Below are 22,731 nucleotides of genomic sequence, written 5' to 3'. Positions count from 1 at the left end.
GGGAGTAGATGATTGAAGTAGGTTGATTGAGATGGATGACTTGATTGAGATGGATGACTGAGATAGACGATTGAGATGGATGACTTGATTGAATAGCGTTGTTTGACCAAGTCTGCCGATTGTCCTGAAGCCAGAAGGCCCGCCACGGTCAGACTGGGGGAGGTTGATAGAAGTGGGTCGGTGGAAGTGGATTGATTGTTTGAGGTGGATGTTTGAAGTGGTTGCTCGACCAGTCTGCCGATTGTCCTGAAGCCAGAAGGCCCGCCACGGTCAGACTGGGGGAGGTTGATTGACTTTGTTGATTGAGATGGATAACTTGATTGAGATGGATGACTTGATTGAGATGGATGACTTGATTGAGATGGATGACTTGATTGAGATGGATGACTTGATTGAGATGGATGACTTGATTGAGATGGATGACTTGATTGTGATGGATGACTTAATTGTGATGGATGACTTGATTGAGATGGATGACTTGATTGAATTGCGTTGTTTGACCAAGTCTGCCGATTGTCCTGAAGCCGAAGCCCGCCACAGTCAGACTGGAACGGTTGATTGAGGGCTTGATTGATATCGTTTAGGGCTTTGTTCTTTTCTTTTTGTGTTTTGTTTGTTTCTTCTTTTTTGCTTTCTTTCTTTTTTTTTGTTTCTTTTTGTTTTTTTGTTTTGTTTTTTCTTTTTCTTTTTCTTTTTTGTTTTTCTTTTTGTTATTTTTTCGTTTGTCATTGCTAGCCTGCCAGTTGTTCTGAAGCCAAAACCAGTCACGGCAAGACTGGAAGTGGTTGAGTGAAGTGGATGGTTGATCGGAGGATCAGTTGAATGAAGGATTGGTTGTTATGATGGATGGTTGTCAGGGATAGTCATGATGGATGGTCATGATATATGGTTGTCCTGATGTATAGTCATGTCAGATGATTGTCAAGATATGTGGTCACGATGGATAGTTGGTACAATGGATGGGTATAATGGATGGTCATGACAGATGGATGGTCATGGATGTTGCCACGATGGATAGTTGTCACAGTAGATAGTTGTCACAGTAGATAGTTGTCACAGTAGATAGTTGTCACAGTAGATAGTTGTCACGGTGGATATCCTGATGTATAGTTATGTTAGATGATTCTCAAGATAGATTGTTATGATGGATGGTTATTACCGTGGATGGTTATGACAGATGGTTGTCATAAGATGGTCATGATGGATGGTTGTCATGATAGATAGTCGTTACAGTGGATGGATGTCCTAATATATAGTCATGTTAGATGATTGTTATGATAGATGGTTATGATGGATGGTTGTTACCGTGGATGGTTATGATAGATGATTGTTATAATAGATGGTCACGATGGATGATGGATGGCTATGATGGGTGGCCATGATGGGTGATCATGATGGATGGTCATGATGGATGGTCATGAAAGAAGTTTATCATAGAGACAAGTCATTGTGGAGGCAGGTCCACGGGTATGAGGGTGGGTCATGGAGGCCTTAAAAATATGGAAGTCAAGGCCCAGAGGAAAATTCAGAGGAGAGATATGAAGAAGGAAGAAAAGAAAAAGAAGAAAGAAATCTGAAGAGGGGTATTTATACCCTGGCAGGTCGACGCGATTTCCTACTTAGGAAGGAACCTCAAGGGTCGTGCCTTCCTCTTTTGCAGGAGTCACCTGATACAGGGTCTATTGAGACAGCCAATCTATGTACGTATGATGAGTTGATAGGATGTCCACGGGCACGTCTATTCCTTATCCCTAAGGTAGTATCTGAGGGTGTATATGCTTACTTTTATTATATTTAGGTATATCTCAGCTTTCTGAATGGCTGTATCTATTGACAGCACTCAGAAATAGTGAGATGTCGTTTACATTGTTCAAACTGGCTAAACGATCTCGCAGAACCGAGTGGGACCCCTACAGCAGTTAGTGGGTAGGTATCGTCGCCCACCTGTATGCGGATAAATCCTTGTCGAATATCATTGGGAGTATACTTGGGACAGTCTTGATTTGACTATAGTGGTAGACTGGATATGTGTCACGCATTCGTTGAACACATCGGTTTAGTGTGGTGCACCCAGAGTGTTACTACCAACAGGGCTAAGGTTGTTCATCTGCGGAACATCGTGCAAAATATGGCGACAGGAGTAGGTACATTTGTCTTTGAGAGGAAGAAGGTCGGATGTGACCACTCATCGTCGATAATCAATACATTCCTCGCTGGTAACCAACTCCGCGGATCCCTCTGTATAGTCTTCGTACGAAGAAGTTATATATATGTAGCAATTTGAAGCTGATATCGACAAGAATGCGCAGTTGGCTTACGCAGCCGTGCAATGTCTTTTTGATGCTCTTCATTGGAGTCTTGTTAAACCTCGTTTTAGATATTTTCTGGATATCATGTGTACATGACTTTACGATAGCTCCGGCGAGAAGGGCCAAAATAATCAGCTATAAAGTAGACAGGTCCTGGGCAGAGGGTAAGGAGTAAAGAGGTGTCACGAAAACCGACTTATATATATCATGTGCGCCTAAAATGGTACTTCTAGGCTCTTCCCTCATCTCTTATGTTTATGACCCGGGGTACACACTGTTGGTCTTCCTCATGCTGAATCACAGAAATTTTCCACATGCTTTGACGTGCATAGCGCTGAAATCATCATCCTCATCGGCCTTTGAGGGCACTTGCATCATAGCCGACGCGAATAAACTCCTTCAGTTGCCCTCCGAGACATGGGCAATCACCTAGAAACTCGACGAGACATCCCTCATGACTTAGGATGTCGACGATGAACTCGATCCCCCATTCGCCACCACCAAGCTCCTCTTCTACCGCAAGGACGACCCAACCAAGAAGCCGGCCTTTTGAGAATATAACATCAGATCCCTATCGCCGGCACCGAGTTCCCAAACGCTATAATTCGAGCGATGATCCAGACTATCCCACCAATTCGGCATCATGGGTTGACGGAGTTGAAAATGTTGAAGGAAAAGGACTACAATGTCGTTAGGCACCAATATGGACAGCAGAGGCATGGTGAAGCTATTCCCTTGGGATACACCACCTGTTGTCTCAGATCAAGTCCCTGGGGAGCCTCTGTCCCAAGAGTCTGGAAGTTGGACCGTGTAATTTGTAATGGAATCCTCCAAGAATGCTATCCAGTTTAGGGGTAAATTCATCCTCTATTTTAATCTATCGGGCCATGGAACTGACGTCTCGATAAGACAGCCTGTGCGGTACCCAGCCATGCGTAGCCACATGAAGCAGACCCATCTATGTAGGACGAGTTGGCTGGAAAGATATACATGGTATTCACGTCCCTGTCGTATGCAAGAGGGCGTGTGATTATTCTTCATCTTCAGGCATAATTTGGTCACAAAATGGCCCTATTGAAAGAAATAGTCTGATACAAAATACGCCCTGTACACAGTTTGTAGCGGTTTTCTATTGATGGATACTCCACGGGAATTCAAAACAATGTGTGATATTAATCCCAAACCTAACAACGGTCGTCTGCTACCAAACCCGGAAAGACCAGTGACTTCTTCATCTCGGCAGATGGGGAGGACTAGAATGAGGTTGCTCGGTACCTTAAGGTAAGAAAGAAAACGATCCGCCCCAATCCAGTAGAATGGGCTGTATTAGCCTTGAAGGTTTTTAATGCCCAATATCTCATGCCTAGATCATGCTCGCCCGGAATAGCCAGTATCAAGGATCTTAGTGACTCGTGCCACCTGTTTGAGTCTACCACGCAAGTCCTAAACACAGCTTGCCACTCCCCTGGTGCCTCGACTGCAGTGGGTGGGAATTCTGAATATGGTCGACTTGTGTGTAGCAGTTTGAAAACGAAACCTCGCTTATGGTCAATCAAATCCTTGCTGGTAACCAACTCTAAGTCCCTGTAGCCCCCCCCCCGGATAATATGAAAGATGTTATGTTATACGCAGAAATTTGAAGACTACATCGACTAACATGTCACAATTCAACAATCTATCAGCATATGGATATACCAGGCCCCCCTTGCAAACATCTCGATATGAGTCGTACTTAGGGTTGCAACCAATGATCCTAGCCGTAAGTGATCGGTATGACTACGAAGTGTTACAATATCTACACCAGAGAATGACAAGGACAGAATGAATTGGTTCAAATAGTAGTTTTCAGCAATAGGGTAGAGTACAATACATGTCATGGGAACCATTTGAGATCATTTGGGGAACAGAACACAGGGGAAAAAACAAAGGGGCAAAACAAAAGAAAAAAGATCAGGGTGCTTGGGCTTTGGATAGTTAGTGCCCGCTAATTCCACAACGAACATATGCGACTGGAACATGATTTGCTTGTTTTCTCAAACTTAATAGCCGCCCGCCATGATGACACCGTAGTACCGACGGCTCATCTCTGCGGTCTGCAAAACGCGAGCATCGCCTGTCAAGGGTAGACCTAGAATAGCGGAGGATTCGACGCACTGTAAAAAGACGGAAGTCAGTAACAAGTAAAAACAATATATCAACGGAAAAGGAAAAGGGAGGGAACTAACTTGAACATCCTCATGCGTAATCCAGCCAGCGACAGCTCGGCTCATCTCCTTAAATGCAACACGCTCCTCCAGTCCTTCCAAACCGGATCCCTGGACACGATCGCCCATGGCAACAAGAGCAGCCACCAAGCGGTTCAGGCGAGTTGGGTCACGTCGGCCGCTGGTGGAGTTAACCAGGCGGAGGAAATCTTCGTAAACGCCACCACCAGAAGTCCAGCCGCGCATTTTACGCTCGGGCCCGTCGCCGAAGCCAGAGACCAGAGCCTCGAGGGTACGGTAGTCACCCTCGATGATGGTGCTAGGACCGACGATGCGACAAAATGTGGCATGGGCGTCGTTCCAGTGCTTTCCGCGAATAAGACAGTCGACCTCACGGGCAGCATCGCCGATGTCGCGAGCATGCAGGGCCTTGGCAATCCAGATCCAGGGCTCGGGAATCTGTAGCTCAGTGACGAGATATTGCCATGCTGGGTGGGAGGAACCGTCGGCGGCAAAGGGCTCAGGGAGTTGAGCGGCGAACCGAGCGAGAGTCTCTTGGACGGCGTGCTTGCGGTCATCGGCTTGGGAGAGGTGCAGGAGGACAAACAGTGCTTGATCAAGTTTTCCGCCCGCGCTGAGTTCAGAAGCGAAGTCCCAGACGAGTTGGTCGGTTTGATGTTGGTTGATCTTGATGGCCTGGTTTTGTCCGATCGTCGCAGCGAGAACGTGGTGTAGCTGGAAAGAGAGTCGGTTGGACAGACGGTTACCGGAGACGGACTCAGGAAGGAAAGATGCCGGGAATTCAATAGATTGGGCGCTGTGGCCTTCGACCGCCGAGAAGGCCTTGAGTAGAACCCAAAGAGGAGACTCGCGCCCAAGGGTATCAGAGCCAGGCTGCAGGACCGCATGTGTACTGGCCTGGTGCGACGGGTGGGGGAAGGCGGGTTCTTGTCCGGTAGCCAAGTCCTCAAGGAACTTGAAAACAGCCACCTCGATTGGCTCATCTTCAGCAGTGCAATACCACAGACGAAGGCCGAAGGCCTGGAACCAATCTAGATCAAACCGCTCGGAGAAGCCAAAGCTGGAGGCCCGGTCTTCAAGCGCGCCGCCCGATTTTCCTTCGCTGCGGAGAGCATTTCCTGCAACCAGTTCGTAAAGGGCTCGTACGGGTTCGCTCATCTCCGAAAGTATGTTGGTCTGTCGCCATACATTGATCTGGTTCGCTATGTCAGCTCGCGAGGTAGCATCGCGGCCAATTTGGGCGACAACGGTGGCGAGATGAGGATTTTGACTGTCGATCAGTGTCTTGCACGCTTCGTCCACTCGGTGCGAACAAATCAAATGAACGGCGCGTTCCACCGGAGAGCGGATCAGATCCAGGTTTTGGGAGTGCTTTTCACGAATGATTCCCTCCCACAGACGTGAAAGTCGATCCTTCTTGATCCGGTGCGCAAATTGCTGTCGTAGTCGCACCGGGACACCCGCTGAGATGTCATCCTCAATATCGTCATTGAAAAGAATGTTCAGAAGTTGCCACACCAAGCGCTCTTCCTCCGACTGGGAACGGGTAGAAGGTGACAGAGGGAACTGCGACAGGTCGACCTTGGCCATACGAACAAAAGGAGTGCCGTCGATGCGCTGGATAGAGGACTGAAGCCGCTGGACCTCAAGCATTTCCCTGGCCTATATCATCATCAGTATCAAGTTCAAATAAGCATCAACAAAGCCGCTTAATCATACCTCGCCAGATTGGTTGTAAATCATCACTGCAATATCACGCTCCTCGCTGAAAACAGAGAAGCTTTCTTTCCAGGTCTGGTTCACCCCCAAGATTGTGTCCTCCATGTCGTTTTTCGCGCAGACGAGGGAGTCCATGGGACCCCAGCGGGGCTTGAAAGAGTCATGGAAAGCGGCATCGGATTCACTCATTTGTGTTGTATCGCCAGCAAACGTCTTGGGTTGCTTGTTGTAAGGCCACTGGAAGGAAGAGAAAAGTTTTAGCTCAGGTTATCGCATTGTTAAACTATCTGACAGGTGATGTGCAATTTCATAGATACATGATGCAGTGCCATGAGGGAAAAAGACAAAGGGAATAAAAATCAGTGTGAACATAAGAAGGGAGTTCTAACCTCAAAGCCCTTTGGCGGTGCCTTAGGGGCCTTCAGCGGAGAAGAAGCAGCTTGCTTGCGCGGCTGCTGAAATAAAGAGTTCATAAGATCAATGCTGTTCGAAAACCCCTTCTTGGGAGGAGCTGTCGCAATGGTTGTGGGGGATTCGTCGTTCACAAGGTTGCGATCAATGAAAGCGTCTGCCTGCATTTCACGCAAGGCATCACGATTCTGCTTGCGAGGGCTAATGGTGCGTTGCAGGTGCTCAGCCCAGTCGCCACTAAGATCAAGCTGCGGCTTTGTAGGACTGGCGAAACGTGTCGACATAGGGTAAGTGGTATCCAGATCACCGTTGGTGCTCTGGTAGTCGTCCCGCTCCACGGTGCGATGAGGAGTTGGAAAGGCACCCGCCATATCCATTTCATCTGCCTCATCTGATCCAACTACCGAATCGCCAGACACTTGGCTCTCGGTGACGACATCATCGTCATTCTCAGTAGTTGAACCCGTGGAGCCTTCCTCTAAAAAAGACTCGGTCTCACCCTCAGAAAAATAATCATCCTCCACAGGCATGGCCTGATTAGCGAAGGAGCCAGGAACAAGCTTGCGCTTTTTGAAATCGAAGGTATCGTCTTCAACACCGACCATGGAACCGACGAAGGACTCGTCGATGGAGAAAGTGGTGGACTGATCGAAACTCGTGGGGTGGTCAGGGCCCTGGGCACTCATGGTGCTCTGGTCGAGACTCTCGCCTTCCTCTTCATCATAGTCAAGGCCGTATGTGGTGAAATGAGGCACCTTGAAAACCCAAGTGCCAGTCTCAGTCTCGTAGTTAACGAACTCCGTGTCACCCACCTTCTGCAGGCGATCGATGTGCTTGTCGAACAAAGGACCACTAGTGACAGGCGAGTTGCTCTTCCTATCTCTGCCACGGGGCCAGGAGTTCTCAATCCGCAGGGTAGATGGCACGTTCAGTCCTTTGCCTCTGGCAGGCTTGACCGATTCCTCGGGGTAGACAGTAATCTTGCGAAGACCAATATCCACAACAGTGGTGAAAAGGTTGTCCAGATCAACGGTAGTCAGATCAACTGGGCCGTTGAAAGTGACAGATCCACAGTTATGACGGCCGACGGTGAAGTCAACGACTTGTCTGAGCTGGTCGCGGCTCAACCGGCTAAGTTCGGCACGTGAGGGCCGCATCCAATACTCGCCAGGCCTAGGATCACCACCAGGGATGAACGTGAGGCGCTTAACGGTAGCACCGTTGGCGGTTTGTGGTGCGCTTTCGGGGACAACAGCAAGGTCACGGCGGACGGGCTCCAGCTCGGGACGATCGGTAGTGCCGGCAGCGTCGAAACCATTAAGGCTACCGCTCTTGCGCACAGACCGGAGGAATCCAAGCTCCTCGGCAGACGGCTCAGGACTCTTGGGTTCAACGCGAACAAGTTCTCCACCGTTAGCACCGGAAGTAGTAGCGTCAAAGCTGACCTTTTTCTTCAGCTTGTCGGTAGACTGAGCAGCGTCTTCTCCATTGGTGAGAAGAGGAGCTGGGGAAGTACGAGTAGAGGTCGAGAGTATTTCATTTCTCAGACCACGGTTGATAGTGAGACGCTTCAGGTTGCTGGTACCACGTGAGCTGCCGGCCTGCAGGGCACCGGGAGAAAGAATGCTGTCCGATTCTGGGTCGAAGGTCTTGCTAAGACTGCTAGTGGAGTAACTCTTGCTGAAGCTACGACCAATGCTGCCACTCACACTGCCGCGGAGACTGTTACTGCCACCACCGGGACCCAACAAGCTGCTACCAAGACCAGATGGAGTACCAGTGTTGGCAGATGGCGAGCCATAAGTAGAGTAAGAGAAACCGTATCCACGCCTTGGAGGGGTAATGAGACGATTGGCAGCGTTGGGAGTAATTCTGTAGACTGGCAACGGAGTTCGCTGCTTTTGCTTCATGCTGGAAGACAGCGGGGTGGCAAGGGGACCGGGAGCCGATCCACCAGGGGCAGGAAGACCAGAGAAGATAGACTGGCTTCCATACGGGTTTCCATCAAGGAGCGACGCTTGGAAGCTACCAGGAGCAGGTTGAGACTGCTGTCCGGGCATAGAGGCACCGAAAGGACTGGCACCTAGGCCGCCGGTCTGCTGTTGCTGGTTTTGACCACCGAAGAGCGAAGAGCCAGCGCCCTGGCCCGTGGTGGTTTGACCACCGCCGAACAGGCTACCGCCAGTGCCTGCAGTTGAGCCAAAGAGGCCAGTGGGTTTCTGCTGCTGTTGGTTTTGTGTGCCGAATAAGCTACTACCACCAGTGGCTGGCTGGGGCTGCGAGGCACCGAAGCCAGAGAAACCACCCGCAGCGGGAGCTGGGGTAGATCCGAAGAGACCAGTCGGCTTTTGTTGCTGCTGATTCTGTGCACCGCCAAATAAGCTACTACCGGTACCAGTTTGCTGAGTTTGACCGCCGAAGAGTGAGCTACCTCCCTGCTGCTGAGGTTGCTGCTGGGCTCCACCGAAGAGTGAAGATCCAGTAGATGGAGTAGTGCCAGCGCCGCCGCCGAGCAAACCTGTGCCAGTTCCCTGCTGCTGAGTACCCGCACCAAATCCACCGCCGCCAAACAGTGATTTGGGTTGAGTTTGAGCTTGGTTTTGTTGGGTTGCACCACCGAAACCACCGAAGGCACTTGGTGCTTGCTGCTGAGTACCGCCACCAAAGGGCGAGGCTGTGGCGGTCGCACCTCCGAACGGATTCGCGGCGGTAGTTGTTTGAGTATTACCGAAACCACCAAAGGCGCTACCGCCAGTTGTCGCAGCGGCGCCAAATGCGGGCTTATTCTGCTGTTGCTGGTTGTTGGCACCGAACAAGGATCCGCCGGTGTTGCCGAAAGCTGATCCAGTTCCAGTACCGGTGTTACTTCCGAAGCCACCAGCCGTCTGTGTGGCTCCTCCGAAGAGGGATCCTGACGAAGCTGCAGGAGTAGCTCCACCACCGAACAAGGAAGTTGCTGGTTTGGCTGCTCCACCGAACAATGGGTTAGCAGGTGTAGAGCCGAATCCTCCTGCGGTCTGGGTTGAACCGAAACCAGTTGGTGCACTTGTGGCAGCCGCTCCGAATGGAGTGGTGCTAGCGCCAAAGCCGCCAGGAGTAGCTGTAGTATTTTGCTGACCGAATCCACCGGTAGTGGCGCCACCGAAAGCGGGAGCGCCAAAGCCACCGGCTTGTCCACTACCGTTGCCGAAGCGGCGACCTTGTTGATAATCCGCTAGGCGCAATTCCTCAAAGGACCATTTATTGTAGGGCTGCATAAAGCAGATGCTTTGGTAGTGGTTCGTAGTGTTGGTTGAGCTGGTATCCTTCTCGTTCCAAGGAGTGAACGGGGTGCCGCCAGTTCCTTCGCAGGTAGGTAGAGCTCCTTGAAAGGCAGTGCCTGAGCCACCAAAGCCGGTGGTGGGGGTTGTGGTGGAAGCCGCAGTAGATCCGAAGCCACCGCTAGTGCCGAATCCGGTAGTGCCCGTAGTCGAAGAGCCAAAACCAGTGGGTTTGGCACTGCCGAAAAGGCTTCCACCTGCAGGGGCTGCACTAGCATTGGCGCCAAAGCCGCCAGTAGTGCCGGTAGAACCGAATCCTCCACCAGTACCGAAGCCGCCGGTTCCAGCTGTCTGAGTGCCTCCTCCGAAGAGAGAGCCGCTGTTAGAAGTGGTGGTAGTGCCGAATCCGCCAGGGCGGGCTTGACCACCGAAAAGGGCGTTAGGTTGCTGCGCCGGAGTATTTCCGAATCCTAATGTAAAGTAAATAGTTAGCAAACACAATCAACCCTCCAATAAAACGATTAATAAAGTGCGGATTAATAAATGGAGGTCCTCCGGATGCATGTCGGCGAAAATGTGGGCAAGTCACAGGTTATTGGCAATTCCAGGAGAGGGCCACAAGCGATCTTTCCAGGGGGACCAAAGAGCAAATTCACAGAGTGTACGCGCGCGACCAGTCCAGGAGGATCTGAACCGCACTGTGTGAAGCGATGGGGGGCCTCGCCAGGGAATATTGAGAGTCGCGCAAAGCCCAGATGTTTGAGCACGTACCTCCGCCAGTGCCGGAACCAGATCCGAAGCCAGTAGATGTGTTGGAAGCGCCACCACCGAAGCCAGTGCCTGAAGTGCCACTGGTGGCACCTCCAAACGGGGAAGCTGTCGAGCCAAAGCCTAGATGACGGAGGGGATCGCGGTCAGAGAGACTTGGATTCGAAGAAGCCCTTGCATTCCTTATCTTGTTGTGGTGTCGCTAATGCATCCAGATAGTCCGCAGGTGATTTTCGATAGCACGGCGAAGGTCGTAATGTTGGTAGTTTTTTCGCCTCGCGCGTGGCACCACCGCGGGTCGGAACCAGGAGCACCGGTCGTCCAGATAGGGAAAAGCCGAGGACATGACACGAATAGGAGGGAAGATAGGGATAGGGCGAAAACGCAAAGGGAATTGAAAATGGGAGCAGAAAAGACCTACCTCCAGCAGTGCCGGTAAAGCCAGAGCCAGTGCCAGTGCCAAAGCCGCTGCTTTGGTTGTTCTGGCCGAACCCTCCAAATCCGAAAGACATGATGTCGGTTGGAGTTTGTCGGGTGTTCACGAAGTCATAGGTTGATTGCGCGCAGTTTCGAGAGAGTGCAGATTAATAGAAGGAGAATAGCGAGCAGGAGTGCGCGGGGATGGAGAAAAGAGGGAGAAGACGCGACAGAAAAGGAAGAGTTAAGTTTGCTGGAGACTTGTGTTAGGTAAGGTCCGGGTCACAATATTCCGTCACGTGATAGCTGCCTAAATCGGATGTCTCCAATGAATGCGGTGCAGAACAATGACAATAAACTTGTCTTCGGTCTTTTTATTGATAAGTGACTCATTAATCCTCAATGCAGCTTGATGCGAGATTTTCTATTGGTTGACCAATATTGTCAGTCACAAATGATCCGAAAGTGAATTCAATGTTGCCACTTGATGTATACCCGTTTACTTCTACTTTGTAGTAGCTCTCAAAAATTCCCTTTTTTTTTAATATTTTTGCTCATCCCGTTCATGATTTCCAAATAAGCTCTGAAGTGATTTCTGTCTATACAATCTCGACCCAAATTTTTCTTCTAAGGTCTATATCGACCTGATTGATTTCTATCGCAGAACCTATATCAAAACAAAGGTTATCCATATGCGTCTAGCACCTCATAACCGATGATGTATTCTAGTATTTTACAGTTATTATGATAGCTTCGTATAGTTGCCATTCTATCTCGAAATTTAGAGTGAATTATAGCCACGTGCGCATATTAGTTGCATTTGACACCCCCGGACGCCCACGCGCCGGAGGCTCCCATGGTTATACCTAAGGTACCAACTATAAAAACAGCCTTGCTATTGGCCATTCATGATATTCAAGATCTTCGAGGGATGGGAGTATAATTCGAAATAGGTCAACGAAATATACTGCCCTCAGGGTCAAAAGGGAATTCTTGTTTTCCATGGTGGCAAGCCAACGCTGTGGCTTGAACTCATTAACCGAAGAGGATTTATAGTACGACCAAAAAGCAGCGCCTAGTCCTATGTACATGTTTACTGTGTAAGGATATGTGCATAACACCTTGTCGAGTCATCCAATGAGAGTTAGGACAATGCAGGTAAGCACCCCATTGGGTATACTCATGACAATGGTATCCTCGGGTTTGGTCCGAGGCAAGTCGCATAAGAAGTTTACACTATTGGGTCATACTTGGAATTTGAGAAGAAGCCTTTATTGGGCTGGCTACATATGGACGATGACATGGCTTTGGTACCTACTCTACATTAGGTGGCAATGCGTGCTTCGGTGAAAAGGGGATGCCTACTAATTCATTCAATGAAGGGCCGAGACCATTTGGAAAATTAAACGATAGTATGCACTCTCTTATTCGGGGTTTTAGACTAATGCTGCGCACTAGACAAATGCTTCGTAACAAGGTTGACCCTCGGTAACCACCAATCTAGGAATCACTTGCAAGAAGTATATATGAAGCGCCAAAAAAATACTATTCACATCGCTTCTGAGCGAGCCAAGGGAATCTCAAGTACAAGTAGTGATTCTGAAACCGGCCAAAAAAATAAACAAAAAGCCAACCACCCGCATGGTCAAATCTAATTCCGCCATGAACCAACTAGACCGAGGTCGGGGGTGGATGATCCACGAAGAACCATCATACTACTTCCAAAAATCTCACGAGGAATTTTGCTCTCCAACGTCATTATCATCAAATTCATAGACCTTCACTTTACTTCCGGCGGGCGGTGTGGACGGTTTCGATGATCTTGTCCACGACACTGGGATCGGAGAGCTGCGAAGAAAATTTCGTTAGCTATTGTTCTGAGAATATGACTGCGAAAATTATGCTGCCGAGGGAGCGATGTGCTTACAGTCGATGTATCACCAAGGCTGTCCTCCTCGCCACTGAGAATCTTCCGCAGGATACGGCGCATGATCTTGCCACTGCGGGTCTTGGGGAGGTCCTCCACAACGAAGACAGCCTTGGGGGCGGCGAAGGGACCAATGGACTTGCGAACTTGCATGGCAAGGTCCTTGCTGATTTGTTCTGTTGTGCCGTTGCTCTCCTTGAGAGCGACGAAGGCATTGACAGCCTGGCCGGTTAGCTCGTCGGAGATACCAACGACAGCAGCTTCAGCAACGGAGGCTGTTCATAGTCAGTTTGGGCTCAGGTGGCAATTTTTGAATGTAATGTGGTTGCACTTACGGTGCTCGAGAAGAGCGGCCTCAATCTCAGCGGTGGACAGACGGTGTCCAGAAACGTTGACGACATCGTCGACACGGCCACGGATCCAGTAGTAGCCGTCGTGATCACGGCCAGCACCATCTCCGGTGAACTATAGACGAGTTAGTATCAATTACATAAATTCGGGCTGCAGGGCGGCTTACGTAGTAACCCTTGTACACGTTCAAGTAAGTGTCCATGTAACGCTTGTGGGCACCCCACACGGTGCGGGCCATGCTGGGCCACGGCTGCTTGAAGGCCAAAACACCCTCGACATCATTGCCAAGAATCTCCTCGCCGGAGACGGGGTCGATAATGGCAGGCTCGATACCGAAGAAGGGCAGGGAAGCACTACCGGGCTTGGTGGGGGTGATACCGCCAAGAGGGGTGATAACGTTTGAACCGGTCTCGGTTTGCCAGTATGTCTGTAGATTCAAAAATTAGAAGTTATTCCAATAGGTCCAAAGAGAAGGGGAAACGAACGTCGCAGATGTGAGCTTCCTCCTTGCCGACAGACTCGAAGTACCACTTCCAAACTTCCGCAGCGATGGGCTCTCCAACTGAGCCAAGAATACGTAGACTTTTCATCTTGTGGTGAATGTGCTCATCTCCAGCGCGCTTCAACAGACGCAGAGCGGTGGGTGCAACATAGAATTGTGTGACATCGTGCTTGTCAATGACATCCCAGTAGCGGGAGAAGTTAGGGTAGGCGGGAGTGCTCTCGAACACAACGGTGGCACAGCCAAGCAATAGAGGGGCGTACACGACATAGGTGTGACCAGTAATCCAACCGACATCACCACCGCAGAAGTAGCGATCATCATCATGGATATCAAACACGTACTTTCCAGTCATGGCAGCACCAAGCAGGTAGCCGGCAGTGGTGTGCATAACACCCTTGGGCTTGCCGGTTGAACCGGAAGTGTAGAGCAGGAAGAGAGGGTCTTCGGAGCTGACTGGCTCAGGGGCGAGGTAGTTGGGGTACTTCTCGACCTCCTCGTGCCACCAAATATCACGGCCAGCGGTCCAGGGCACCTCGGCACCAGTGCGCTTGAACACCAGAACGGTGTGCACGTCGGGGCACTGCTTCATAGCTTCGTCCACAATCTTCTTAGTGCCAATGACCTTGCCACCGCGCTTGCCCTCGTCGGAGGTGATGACGACCTTGGAGGCGGCGTCCAGGACACGATCCCGGAGAGAGTCGGAAGAGAAACCAGCGAAGACAACGGAGTGCACGGCACCAATACGCGAGCAAGCCAGGAAAGCGATCACCGCCTCGGGAATCATGGGCAGGTAGATGCCGACCGTGTCACCCTTCTTGACACCACGCTCCTTCAGAGTCCAGGCAACCCGGGACACCTCGCGCATTAGCTCTCCGTAGGTGATCTTGCGGCCCTCGTTGGGCTCATCGGCCTCATAAATAATAGCGACCTTATCTGGGTTCTTAAGAGCATGGCGATCGACACAGTTGAACGATGCGTTCAATCGACCCTCAACGAACCAGGCATTGTCGCCGTTCTCGAACGAGCCGTGGTGTGTGGTTTCAAAGTCCTTGTCGAATGTGAGGAGCTCGCGGGCCATGCGAGCCCAGAAAGTGTCGGGACTCTTGATTGATTCTTCATAAAGCTTCTTGTACTCGTCGATATCCTTAAGGTGGGTGCCGGTGGGGTGCTTATCGTGGAACGCCTTGGGGACGTGGAAAGTATCGACCTCGTGGGCTTCTTGCACCTATATCACCAACTGTTAGCCCGTGATACTGTGGTCACTAGAGCTACGCTGATCTAGTCATTCCCGGTAAGGAGGAAGGTAATCCTTACCACTGCAGGTTTAGGAGGCTGAATAGGGCCGTCCGACATGATTGTGGGGTCCAATAAGAATTATCAATGCAAAATGAAGTATATAACAAGTCCTATGCGAGATCATATGTCAGAGGAAATGAGTTGCGAAAAGTCCGGAATAGGGAAATGCGAATAAGGTGGGATGAGCTTGAATGCAGATAGTGGGGGAAGGTTGGCTAGGAATGGACTTACTGTGGGAGTTGAGGATTATAATTTATAAAAGGAGTATGAATGTGCAAAACAGTTATAGTAGAGAAGAAAAGAAAAAAAAGAAGATCTAAAGAGGGGATTCACGACAATATTAGTAGTCCAGCTTTCCCGGGTGGATGTGGCACTTCCCTTTCCATGTCGGTGGTCCGTGCACTTACAATAAAATACCCCAAATACCACTCTATCTAGCCGCCTATAAAGTACATAGTACATATGCATTGTACTATGTAAGATTATCCACTTCGATCTTCGAATTAGGAAAATGAGATACATTCTCAATACACTATAATCTACAACATAGGCCAATTTTATTGCAATCATCACATACAAACATACATACGAGTTTGGGTTCGGCCATGCGGGGGTTGTCATTCCTTCCGTTGCTCCGGGGTAAGCTGCCCCTCCAATATTTTGACTAAGATGATGCCCGCCACCTTATTGGGGCGTTTCAAGTCGGAAAGAAACGCTAGTTCAACCGACCGCAGCCTAGGTATGCCGCATTGAACCCTTTGTCCGAGTCCAATAGGCGGAGGTTATAATCTTGGCTTAGCCAAGGGCCAAGGTCCGGGGTGGTCGCGGGCCAGGGGAGAGCGGGCCACAGGAGACCTGCAAGTCAGATATTCAGAGATACAAGCGTATGCTCGAGCCCCTCTCCCGAAGGCCTTTTCATGCCGAATATGGATATTTGAGGCCGCACTTCGTGAGCATACATTTGTATCCCTATTTTACTGGCTACCTAGGTATGGAACTTATTTTTTTTGGCAATATGTCATAATACGAATGTTATGATGTCAAGTCATCGTCGGACCGAATATCCCTGCATATATTCTGTACATAACTTCGCCATCATAGAGGTTCTCGTATTAGACCCGATCGCCGATCTCGGGACCTCTACTGCGGGGTGGATGAGTAAGCTACAGAAACCTTCTTGTGTATGGCACTTGACGCCGTTGATCTGATGATCATAGCAAATAGCCTAGAACTTTATACGAACTGAGCAGATATATGTTCAGAGTATACTTGATATTCAATATTAGACTGTGTCCACTATTCAATTACTGTACTCCGTATTTACCACATGTTTTAATTTACTTCCCATATTATCATTTTTCGAATGTTACATAGGAGGGTTTTGTGGATGTTCTGTTGTGGGGGGGTAAAATGAGTGTGGGAATGAGTGTGGGACAAAGGGGGGTTCCTTGCAGGGGGGTACCTTTTGTTATCATGTACGTACTTTTTTTTTAGTTAGTAAATATTTACATTGGAAATATTTAGAGAATATGATCTTTAAATCTATTGAATCTGAAACAGTTCAGTCTATTCTATCTTTTAGGGTTAGGTGGTATCTAGCTTTGGGATCTTCGCCCCTCTGTGACTGCTACTGCACCATGAATATCAGTGGAATGTGAAATACGAAGTCCGCACGTCTCGTGAACACACTACTGCAGCTGCTCTGCAAAAAGAAAAAGGTTGTTTTTAATATCCACCTATTCCCACTTCCCAACAAAATTTGAAGAGTGATCCAGCCCGAACCCAAGACGTATACGCTACACCGGGGGATCCGACGGGTTTTAAGCGGTATTTGTACTATTTACAGTAGTACGATCGTTGAATTGCAGGGGAAAGCCCAGACTCTGCCCAATGAACACAATGGGATTTTCGATAACAAAGATTATTGTGGGACAAGTCAGCGTGAAGAGGACCGAGAAAAACCCGCGTTAACTCCATGCTTTACTTGATATTCCCCCAACAAAATAAATATCCAACTAAATTCCAATTCTACGCTGGGGAAACGGCCTGTATATGTAATATGTTGAGAGAGAGAGAAATATTACACGCCAAACCTGTGCGGTACGAGTTCATCTAATGAATAATACAAGCGCCAAATCTATGCGGTTACCCTTGTCTGTCGTTACATTTACCTAAATTAACGGTGCGCCACTGGATTGCATGACTTTCAGGCCCGGACACATCATAAAACAGGAGGCTGTTGCTAGATCATAATAGAAGGTGGCTAGAGCATAATAGAAGGTGGCTAGATCGTTACATGCTTGTATGGTTCTTGGATTCAAGTATTTTGTGTGTTATATTCTAGTTCATGTGTTATAAATGGACATATCGATTGCAACCTCATTTGCCTCGATATATAGTCAGCTATAGACGTCCGGGACCTCGGGGTGAAGCTTTTCGATTCTGTTTCGAATAATTGTAGTGGGGCGGATCCACTTATGTTCTGGAAGACTTCACGCGAAAAGAAGATTTGACTTATGACTTTCTGGTGGCGAATAGCTTATTTTGACTGATATCAGATTCTAGAGTTGTCTCACATAATTCCTGAGGTAGACTATATGCAATAGGTCCACAGCAGTACTGACATGTGGTGAACACATTTAAAAATTAACTTGAAGCTCCAGCAAGACCTTAATCTTGTCTGCATTTGGTGTTTTTGACATATTTCATTTCCAATCTCGAAGTTATAAGGTTATACCTAATACTATTTTTTTAAGGTTTCTACTTTTTTCGTTAATTATTTGTAGGGTGCAACTTATATTATCATATAACATATCGAAATCTAGGTCTGATTCAATGTCAACTGAAAATGTCAATTACTTTTGCCCTTCAGTCTCTACCCTGAATTGGTCGTAGTGAACAACAGCTTCAAGAAGAGCTTGCGTACCCAAAGCACTGCGAGTGTCAGATTTTTAACAGGCTCCAAGGAAATGAGAGGGACTTACCAATCCTCCGGACTGCAATATTCTGTCGGGTGGTGGCTCACACCATCCCGGCAAGGGACAAAGATCATCGCAGAGGGACAGTGCTTGCTAGTATAAACAGTATCATGACCGGCACCACTAGTCATGAGCATAGATTGCTCACGGCCAACCAGCTGATCCGCCGCAGCCTGGATAGATGCCACGCAGTTATCGTCGAACTTGACAGCTGGCGAGTCAGTATCCAAGGTCCAATCAAAGGAGACACCCTTGCCATCTTGCAATGCAATGACTTCGAACGCCTTGAGGCATTCGTCTTGCACGGCATGCACCACACTATCCTGAGGGTGTCGAATATCAAGAGTGAAAGTCACTTGCGATGAGACGGTGTTCGTAGACGCATTCGATGGGACTCTGATAATACCAGTTGAGGCCAGTGCATCGTGTCGCTTAGCAATATCATGTGAAGCGGCAATCATCCTAGACGATGCAAGCAATGGATCCTGACGGGCACTGAAAGGTGTTGTTCCGGTGTGAGCATCTTTTCCGTGAACGGTCATAGTCAACCATCTGTATCCCTGGGCACCTTGAACAACACCAATTGATCGGTTGTTTCCTGGGAGAATCGGGCCCTGTTCAATATGCAGCTCGAAATGGGCCCCGAGAGGGTATCCGGTTGCCGGATCGCTAGAACAAGCAATGTCGCCCAGATATCCGTGTCTTTCAAGCTCAGAGCGGAGAGTTACATTAGGATCGTGAATATCACGCAGGTCCCAAGCCTTTTGGATTGGGATAGCACCTGCCCAAACACCCGAGGAACACATTGATTTGGGAAATCGTGCACCTTCCTCGCTGTGGATTTGTTGGTTAGCGACAACCATAAATGGCAAGTGCGATGAAACAAATTTTGATGCTTACTTAGTCCAGTTGACCACTCCGACATCGTAGTTAGTCTGGAACCCATTTTCCTTCATTGTCCGAAGGATCTCGAGAGCAGCCATAACACCGAGAATACCATCATACCGACCACCTCGAGGCTGAGTGTCGAGATGACTTCCCATTGCGATCATTGGAGCAGCCGAGTTCAACCGGCCTGATTGACGCGCAAACATATTTCCCATCTGGTCCACGGAAAGAGAGCAGCCTAGCTTCTGGACTTCGGTGGCGAACCACCGGCGAACACGGGCATCATCATCATTGAGAGTTAGACGGGCCATCCCTGTATCTGTTGGGTTTCTGCTACGTCGTTAGAATGTGTTCAATGGTTGTATGGAAAAATCGGTACGTACTCGCCATAGCGATGTTCAGCACCCCATTCACATGTCTCGTGCAGCGTGTTCCACAAGCGCTTCGAATTGATCTTGAGTCCTGATGGTGCTTGTAGTCTGGTGGCGGTCGAGAACCGCCGGGCATTGAAATGGAGCGCGCGTGTTGCGCCTTTTGTGCCGTACATTTTACGGGCCAAGTGGGAGTGGCCAAACAGCTGGTCTATTGAATAACCGAAGTGATTTCAATTAGATGGCGGGAGCTGAAGAATTCAAATATAAAAGCGCTTTATTGGGTTAAAAATCGTCTTCTCAAGGTCCGAGGGTACTCACCAATCTATGACTCTGGTAGCGCCTTCTCACAACAGGTGTGGATACGGTAGCAATAATCGAGGCTGCCGAGTATTTTGACTCGAATAATATTATTGACCGAAAATTCACCTCTGTTGGCAGGTTCCAAGGTTAACAAGGGATCGACGCCTTCCCGCGACATCTACCAACACCAAATTTCTTACCAGAACTATGTACTTCGTACGTACCAAAATTTATAGCGCTAGTGCCGAAGAGAATCTTATATGGAACGAACCGAATGCACTAAAAATCTCTCATTAATTGGAACCCGATTTATACGTTGATGTTGTGAGAAGGCGGAGTCCCCACTCGAACATGTCGTCAGAAGGCGCGATGTTCTTAGAAGGCTCAGGTTGTCGAAAAGGTCACAGTAATTTATAAAGTGTCTGCATTGCGCACAGATCAAGCATATGCGAACTCACAACATGTCACGACGGTCGATCTACTTTAACCCCGCGGCCGCAAATGAGAGCAGTGTCTCCCCGCAAATCGAAGGCCTAACAGCATTCCACCAATCCTTCCCCAACTATGCTCCAACCCCATTAGTACAACTTCCAGAGCTCGCAGCCGAGCTAGGAATTGCAGCCGTCCTCGTAAAAGACGAGAGCAACCGATTCGGCCTACCATCATTCAAAGTTTTGGGCGCGTCATGGGGCTGTTTCCGAGCGATTGCAGCGCAACTCGACCTGCCGTCTACGGTCTCGCTCGATGAACTCTCAAGGCGAGCGAAAGAAGCCTCAATTGTTCTGACAACAGCCTCGATGGGGAACCATGGACGGGCAGTTGCGTTCATGGCTCGACTTCTCGGTATCGAGGCGCGGATCTTCGTTCCTCGGTCTTTGAACCAGTGGACTCGGGATCTTATCGCCGGGGAGGGGGCTCGGCTGGTCGTTGTTCAGGGCGATTATGATCAGGCGGTGCAGAAGGCTGTGGATGAGACTCGTGCGGGACAGGGTATACTTCTCATTCAAGATACTGCGTTTGAGGGGTATGAGGATGTTCCTGCGTGGATCGTGGAGGGATACTCTACTATGATGCACGAAGTTCAGAATGAACTTTCTCGTCTTGGTCTGTCGGGTAGCATGGTGATCACACCCGCTGGTGTGGGGAGCCTTGCGCATGCGGTCGCGAAGCATTGCAAATCGCAGACCACACCCATATCTGTAGTCGCTGTCGAGCCTGATACGGCTGCATGTATATCTTCTAGCTTAGCTGCTGGGAAGCCAATTACCGTCCGAACTTCTTCCACGATCATGGATGGTATGGACTGCGGCACAGTTTCTTCTACTTCTTGGCCCGATATGCAGCGTCTGGTTGATGCCTGCGTCACAGTCTCATCATACGAGAGCCACCGCGCCGTGCAGTATCTAACTTCCAAGTCTGTGACAGCTGGACCATGTGGAGGCGCATCGTTGGCTGCACTGCGACGATTGGCTACATCAAAGGAGGCTACGTCGCTTTTGAACAAGGATTCTGTGGTCATCCTTCTCAGCACTGAAGGTGCGCGCGAGTATCCAGTCCCAAAAGACGTCTCTGTTGACGATGTCGTGGGATTGACTCAAACTCTCACTCAAATCAACTCTTCCAACCCGACCTTGTCTGTAACAGACGGGGCAGGCGAGACCGAAATTGCAAACTATCTCGCTGCTTGGTTCGCTCATCGAGATATCGAGTATCACTGGATTGAGAAGGTCGCTGGACGACCATCCATTGTGGGAGTCTTGAGAGGTAGCGGAGGTGGCAAGTCTCTCATGTTTAACGGCCACACAGACACCGTCAGTCTGTCTAGCTATGAGGCAGATCCCCTATCCGGGTCCATTGGGACCAAAAACGGTAAAGAGGTTGTCTTTGGCCGGGGTTGCCTCGATATGAAGGGCGGTTTGGCTGCAGGGTTAGCGGCCCTTGCAGCAACTAAAGCTAGCGGCCACATACCCCGGGGTGATATCATTGTGGCTGCAGTATCAGACGAAGAAGATGCCTCACAGGGAACTCAGGATGTCATTGAGGCTGGCTGGCGTGCTGATGCTGCTGTGCTTCCGGAGCCAACCCAAGGCATGATACTGACGGCCCACAAAGGATTCATATGGGTGGAAGTTGATATCCTGGGAGTTGCTGCACACGGATCCGATCCTGCGTCAGGAGAAGATGCCATCCTGTATGCCGGATCTTTCTTGCAAGCTTTGGAGAGGTACCAATTTCAGCTGCCAGTGGACGATCTCCTGGGCCAGGCTTCGCTACATTGTGGGTTAATTCGGGGTGGTGAAGAGCCTTCGTCCTACCCAGACAAGTGCACTATCACTGTCGAGTTCCGCACTGTCCCAGCCCAAACGGAACAGTCAATCCTAAGGGATATCAGCGCACTGCTAAAAGAAATTGCCCAGCAAAAGCCTCGTTTCAAATACGCAGAGCCACGCATTACCATGTCGCGTCCTACACAGAAGGTGGCAGCTGATCATCCGTTTGTGCAGAAGGCGGTCGCTTGTGCCTCTGCTGTGTTGGGGAGCAAGCCTGCCGTTAAGGCTGGTCCGTTTTGGACTGATGCCGCTTTGCTCGGCGCTGTTGGTATCCCATCCATTGTGTATGGCCCAGCCGGAGAGGGCCTTCACGCCAAGGAGGAATGGGTCGAAGTTGAGAGTCTTCAACAGTTTGAGAAGCTGTTTACTCAGCTTGTGCAGGACTTTTGTTATTGAATATAGACGCCTGTATATAAGTATAGCTTAGGAGATCATACCACAATCATTTTCATATGTATGTTTCCCTTGGATTTCAACAGTATTCTAACCGAAGAATATTACCTACTGTTGATCATCCATCAAAGCTCCTTGTACTTTCTTGACATTATCCAAAAGCAGCTTAGAAGAAAGAAAGCATTACTTGACAATTTGAATAATTTCTGATCGAGACAGCCATGCGTAGCCGTTGATTTCCTGTTTAAGTGTTGTGGCTGGTGTTCTTATCGCCACGGGA

The 22,731-nt window shown here is 49.3% G+C and overlaps 5 protein-coding genes across 5 annotated transcripts; 2 read left to right on the top strand and 3 right to left on the bottom strand.

The window, feature by feature from the left end:
• Positions 1-307: 307 nt before the first annotated feature.
• On the top strand, positions 308-562 carry PGRI_064650 (uncharacterized protein; the record flags this gene model as incomplete). The annotated part of the gene is made up of 1 exon (XM_040794179.1): positions 308-562. One exon carries the CDS (start codon positions 308-310, stop codon positions 560-562), a length of 255 nt encoding a protein of 84 aa, XP_040649429.1.
• Positions 563-4,348: 3,786 nt separating this feature from the next.
• PGRI_064640 (nucleoporin family protein) lies at positions 4,349-11,204 on the bottom strand (the record flags this gene model as incomplete). Its single annotated transcript, XM_040794178.1, has 6 exons — positions 4,349-4,462; positions 4,535-6,196; positions 6,254-6,490; positions 6,643-10,394; positions 10,696-10,815; positions 11,114-11,204. 6 exons carry the CDS (start codon positions 11,202-11,204, stop codon positions 4,349-4,351), a joined length of 5,976 nt encoding a protein of 1,991 aa, XP_040649428.1.
• Positions 11,205-12,894: 1,690 nt separating this feature from the next.
• PGRI_064630 (acetate--CoA ligase) lies at positions 12,895-15,245 on the bottom strand (the record flags this gene model as incomplete). The annotated part of the gene is made up of 6 exons (XM_040794177.1): positions 12,895-12,957; positions 13,037-13,311; positions 13,372-13,501; positions 13,554-13,814; positions 13,873-15,117; positions 15,207-15,245. 6 exons carry the CDS (start codon positions 15,243-15,245, stop codon positions 12,895-12,897), a joined length of 2,013 nt encoding a protein of 670 aa, XP_040649427.1.
• A 2,798-nt stretch (positions 15,246-18,043) lies between these two features.
• PGRI_064620 (M20 family metallo-hydrolase) lies at positions 18,044-19,601 on the bottom strand (the record flags this gene model as incomplete). Its single annotated transcript, XM_040794176.1, has 4 exons — positions 18,044-18,122; positions 18,173-19,000; positions 19,067-19,384; positions 19,438-19,601. The coding sequence occupies 4 exons, from the start codon at positions 19,599-19,601 to the stop codon at positions 18,044-18,046; spliced, it is 1,389 nt and encodes a 462-aa protein (XP_040649426.1).
• Positions 19,602-20,189: 588 nt separating this feature from the next.
• Positions 20,190-22,454, top strand: PGRI_064610 (Peptidase M20; the record flags this gene model as incomplete). Its single annotated transcript, XM_040794175.1, has 1 exon — positions 20,190-22,454. One exon carries the CDS (start codon positions 20,190-20,192, stop codon positions 22,452-22,454), a length of 2,265 nt encoding a protein of 754 aa, XP_040649425.1.
• Between the last annotated feature and the right edge of the window lie 277 nt (positions 22,455-22,731).

The sequence above is a fragment of the Penicillium griseofulvum genome (assembly GCF_001561935.1).
Source record: "Penicillium griseofulvum strain PG3 chromosome Unknown contig_91, whole genome shotgun sequence".
Taxonomy (NCBI): domain Eukaryota; kingdom Fungi; phylum Ascomycota; class Eurotiomycetes; order Eurotiales; family Aspergillaceae; genus Penicillium; species Penicillium griseofulvum.
Note: the sequence above shows the minus strand (reverse complement) of the source record. Positions and strands in the feature narration are given on the sequence as shown.